Below are 5,560 nucleotides of genomic sequence, written 5' to 3' on the forward strand. Positions count from 1 at the left end.
TCATCATAGATGCTGCCCTTTTCCTCATTATCGCGTAAAAATCGTCGGTCTGGCAATTAGCAAACATCTGAGACGCACATTACACACGTTAAATAGGTAGAATAACATACACGATCGATAGTACCGAAATTTTAATTCAATTTCTTCCAACCCTTGTAATTATTATCCTGGGGTATTAATGCAATTGTGGAATCGATCAATTTTATAACATTTTAAAAGTTAATATATTTTAATTAATTTTATTTGCATGTTCAACAATAATCGTTAACGCAACATTACATTTAGCGGCATCATGGATTTCGAAATACGAAATCAAGTGTGCCATGTGTCGAAAATTAAATCTGCGACGCAATAAATATAAAACAACAACAAATTACACGCTTCCACGCCTGAATGCCAGGACCGGGCTATTAGCACACTTTAATCATCCTCGTTACGTCACTCAAGATGTGGCACGACGCAACGTGATTGACCCTTTACCTTCTACAGATATCGTCTATCTCTTTTATCTGATATATGGTACAATACGTGACTGCCCAAAGCTAAAATGTCGCCTGAGGTGTGTTAAAATCTTTGTTCTGCTGTGAAAAAATAATCGATTGCCAACGTAACTAGCCAATCGAAACTTTTGTGAGAACGCAATAACAATGACATTAACGAACCTTAAGGTTATGTGTTTATTATGGATTAATGTTCATTGATTGCCTAACCTTAAGTTCATCTTCAGGATAGATACCGCGAGCGCGAAGGTCAGAAAAGCGGACTCCTTGAGGGTTTGGGGCGCCGGCTCCAGCGCGCCCCCAAGGCTCGTATGACGCCAGTTCTTCTCGTGCCTATACTTGAAAGCTTATTTAATTTACAAATACAATATAATTTTTAACTCAGTAGTTTGTTATTTGTAAACAGTATCCTTCGATAATAATGGATATATAGCTAGAGAGAGTCATGTAGTTTCATATTCAACACTAGCTTTCCGCATTTGAATTTCAAAAGAAGAGATAGTATGATATTTTTTAACAACTTTAGATGCGTATATTGTCAACTCTTTAATTTAGCAAAAATCCTGCCTAGAAACCTCTATTTCATCATTTTTAAGGATCTATCCAACCACATCTCATTTGGCTACATATTTGCCGGTTACATGTATGGATAGAAATGGTATAGTAAAGTAATGGTCTGATTATTGTTTTATTATAGGTCGCTATAGATTATCAACAATATTATTAATAACCAATTTCCGTATAACCCAAGTAAACGTCACTCATATAATGTTTATTATAAGGTAATAAAATCAATGACTGATTTTGATTGAAATAATATTCAAAACCTGTTTCACATTTTATACAGAAGATCTACTATTTGAATTTTCCACACACACGTAACACAACGTTATTTGTATTAAGTGATGTGTAAACTTTCTCTACCGCTTCAAGAAAATACACAATTGGCGGTTATAGGATTTTCTTTGTCGTCGTTTGTACTTGCGCAATATGTAATAAAATTTAGAATGCGTACATAACAAGGAACTGTTTACTATAGCATAATTTAATATTAAGATTTTAATATTCCGTGACTGCATGAATTTTTCTGTTGATATTGTTATAATTTTTGTATCTCAATAAAGTTACAAATATTTTGCTGTATTATTTTGAAAATATCATCATTTACTTATTTTGAAAACACTTTAATCTAAGGGCATACAATATTGTGTGGAATGGAACTTGTAGATGCAGCAAGATTGGTAGAGAAATAATTTAACAGTTATAAATTAAAAAATAAGGTAGGACAATAAATTTATTCATGATAGAAAGGAAGTTAAAATCGCTTTATTCACTTCTAAAGCGTTCAGGTCGGCACGCAGAAGATTTAGCTTCCAACATTTAGAAAATTATTGATCATTAAATACTTTTCGTATTACTGAAATTTGATAATATGCTATGTATGTTGCATTGACATTTTACCTGTCTCTGTTGTTCGTATTTTTCTCTGATTCTCAGTTCCCGCCGTTCGCGCGCTAATCTCTCGCCCTCGGCACGCGTTTGTTCCGCGCGTTTACGTTGGAACGCTCGCAATCGCGCGGATCCTGACGAGGGAGCACTGAGTCTCCTTAATAGATAAAATTATTTTGAAATAGCCTTACCGATAATTGGATAGGCTTGTTTAGTCAGGTGCCTATTTTGCGTGCGTTAATACATCTCAAAGTCATTCAATGCAGTGGCACCTGTCCGTGGAAAGTTTAAAAAGGTCGTATATTCTCATATATTCTCGTTAACATATTTGGATTTGGAATGAAGGAGATAAGTTAGTCAAGGCAAAATAGTGGTTTATTTATTTACACCATCAAATATCTTGCATGAAAGGAAGAACTTGAAACAATAACGTTACTGACATCGTATTAATTATTATCAATAAATATAAAAAATACCACCTTCTTAATCGACGTGACGATACAGCGAACATTTACACAACAATTTAATAGCACTGATACACTTAGCAATATTCGTAAGTCATTTCACAAATGTTAAAGGTACTATAAGCAAAATTGAAGCAATGAACAAAAAACGAATGTATTCAGCAGCTATTCGTTTACAACTGTGAACTTTTCCTTTAGAAATGGCCTTCCTTCTGAATAAACTGTGTAAGTTGCACGCTTCAGGAAACGTTTCCATTGTAATGTTGTATTCATTTTACATATTTCGTACGTCTTTCTAAAGAGAATAAATAAATCATTTTTGCAGTCAGTTTCATATTGACTATTATATTAGATATACAAGAAATACACTTTTTGGTGAAAAAACTTCGACTAACAATTTCACTACAAATAGATAACGTCACGTACAAATTCAAAACTATAGGTAGTCACAAATCGTAAAAATGTTATCTAACGCTTACAATCATTCGTTAATAAAAACAAGCTTCTATTCGTAACACCTTTACTCACTCTCACTTCTCAAGTGAACTCATATTTGTTGAGACATTTTTTTCTTGCTATAGATAGATGAATTTTGTATGGTTGCTATTTTATGGTTGATCGAAGTGAAACTTGGTGTGCTCAAGAAAGTACTTCAAACCGGCTCACCGACTTCTGTACAAGACTCAGGTACATATGGAATCATCGTCATCTCTGGGCCAGCGCCCGCTCTAACAACTCCTTCCTCTTGATTGCAACCAACGTCGAGCAGCTCGAACTGCCGGTGACCTTAAGCTTTCCGATACGTAGATCTTTACGTAGATACGTTGCGTCCATTTGTATTATATATAGAGTCCACTATGGGAAATTTTCTGAAAAATTCTTCCATTTATTACTAGCCACACAGTTCCAACATCTACCAACTATCTTAAAAATCAGTTTTATTTGCACCACCTGGATGGTTGACGCTCTACTTGTGTAGTAAATTTCAATTTAGTGTCCTTCAAATTTATTACGTCTTAATATTTACATTTACATTTTTGCTCCACAAATTGTTAAAAGGGCAAAAATTTCAGATACATATATATATATATATAAAATTCTTGTGTCACAATGTTCATTCCTATATTCCTTCAATATGATATTTTGTGTTCAGAAGTTCGGGTAGTATGTGTAGGTCTGAGAATCGGACACATCTATTTTTCATACCCCTGATGATAAGAGTAAGGCAGAACTGCGTTTATCGGATCAGCTAGTAATAATCCTACTAGTCCTACTAATACTATACTTATACTAATCCTGTCCTTCCTACTATCCTATCCTACTAATATTACATTACATATTATCCAACTATCGTACTAAACTAATCCTACTAATATTATAAATGCGAAAGTTTGATACGGGATATGGACTTACGTGGGTGAAACCGCGGGGCGCAGCTAGTCCTACTATCCTACTAATATTATAAATGCGAAAGTTTGTAATGATGTGTTTGTTGCTCTTTCACGCAAAAAAACTACTGCACCGATTGCAATGAAATTTGGTACGTAGACGGCTGGACAACTGGAATAACATATAGGCAACTTTTTATCCCGATATTCCTACGGGGTACGGACTTACGCGGGTGTAACTGTGGGGCGCAGCTAGTATAATATAATTATTAAGTACTCAAAACTAAAAGCTACATGCATAACAATTAGAAACAAATAAGTATTTAATGGAATATATAAATTGCATGACAAATTATGAAAGTAAATAGTAAAATGAAAACAGACTTATGGCAAAAAATTCGTATCATGCATTGTATAAGTGGATTGAAGTATAAGCAAATCTCTAAGTAGATATTATTATCAGCGATATCACGATGCGTTCCGAAGGTTTCTGGTAACGTGAGTACATTCAATTGATGTATAATTTATTAGTATGCATGAAGTATCAAACTCTGATGAGATTTTTTATCGAGTCCCAATAATAATGTGAAAAGGAAAGAAATTAGCATGATTGAGAAATGAATAATTTCAATGATAGTCCAGAATTCATATACATTTTAATTAGTAGGTAGTTATATCAGTTTTTCCATGGCATTCGCATAATTGAGTTTAACTTTTACTTTTATCTGAATTTACATTTCTACAAATGCAGTTAAAACTCAACCCAAACTATAAACTCATTACATATCATGGACATGCTTAGGGTAACGATTCATTAAAAAGTTTAAAGTATGATTGGTGTTTTATTCTGCTTCAGTTTATATGCTTGTCTAAAATCCATGTCATTTTATACGGTACCATCCGTGCATGTCACTGTTTGATCAATATCCGCAAAGGCCTTTTATGTAGTTGCGATTATGTTATACCAGGCATTCATACATAATCCCACTTTTTGGTATTTGATCGCGATTACATTAGTAATTTTAAAAAAGCTTGTATTTGAAACGAACCTTTTTTTGTTTTCTGTTAACATTTGCACGTCCTCAAATCGAGGATTTTTCGTTGTTGAACTAGCTTCGCGCTTTCCATCGTGGACTTTATGTGAAATTGGCCATTATTTCATTCAGTTTTATAATACGGAGATAAAATGAATTCGCTTTTTACCACTTTAAGTTGAAGTTGAAGAAATTGTTGTTTTGTATTATGATACTGCAACGATAACAGGTTATAGACATTCGAGTAAATATTTATTAAAGAAATAACCGCAACACTTTTTTTGAATTAATCACAGCACAGAAGCATTGAGGGCTCACGAGTCATAAACAGAATTCATATTTTATGAATTCTGTGCTAAAAATCATTTATACTAGTTTATTAGATACTAGCTGCGCCCCGCGGTTTCACCCGCGTAAGTCCGCATTCCGTAGGAATATCGGGATAAAAAGTTGCCTATATGTTATTCCAGTTATCCAGCTGTCTACGTACCAAATTTCATTGAAAATTGGTTCAGTAGTTTTTACGTGAGAGAGTAACAAACATCCATACATCCATACATCCATACAAACTTTCGCATTTATAATATTAATAGGATGTTCAATGCTAAAGAAAAAAATTGTACGACGATAACTTTATTTCGAGTTGTGTACTGACTCTTCTTTTTTGTTCTTTAATCCATAGCAATATTATAAATGAGACAAACCTCTGAACCAATTTGGATGAT

At 33.7% G+C, this 5,560-nt stretch overlaps 1 protein-coding gene across 1 annotated transcript in view; it reads right to left on the reverse strand.

Moving 5' to 3' along the window:
* Positions 1 to 2,749, reverse strand: part of LOC119838322 — a 6,716-nt gene extending 3,967 nt beyond the window's left edge. The window contains exons 1-3 of the mRNA XM_038364209.1: positions 2,429 to 2,749; positions 1,962 to 2,106; positions 711 to 833 (exon numbers count right to left, since the gene is read on the reverse strand). Coding sequence (XP_038220137.1) covers positions 711 to 833; positions 1,962 to 2,106; positions 2,429 to 2,460 — 300 coding nt within the window. The 5' untranslated portion in view covers positions 2,461 to 2,749. The remainder of the gene's footprint in view (positions 1 to 710; positions 834 to 1,961; positions 2,107 to 2,428) is intronic.
* Positions 2,750 to 5,560: the final 2,811 nt, after the last annotated feature.

Source organism: Zerene cesonia, unplaced genomic scaffold (assembly GCF_012273895.1).
Source record: "Zerene cesonia ecotype Mississippi unplaced genomic scaffold, Zerene_cesonia_1.1 Zces_u002, whole genome shotgun sequence".
NCBI classification, from domain to species: Eukaryota; Metazoa; Arthropoda; class Insecta; order Lepidoptera; family Pieridae; genus Zerene; species Zerene cesonia.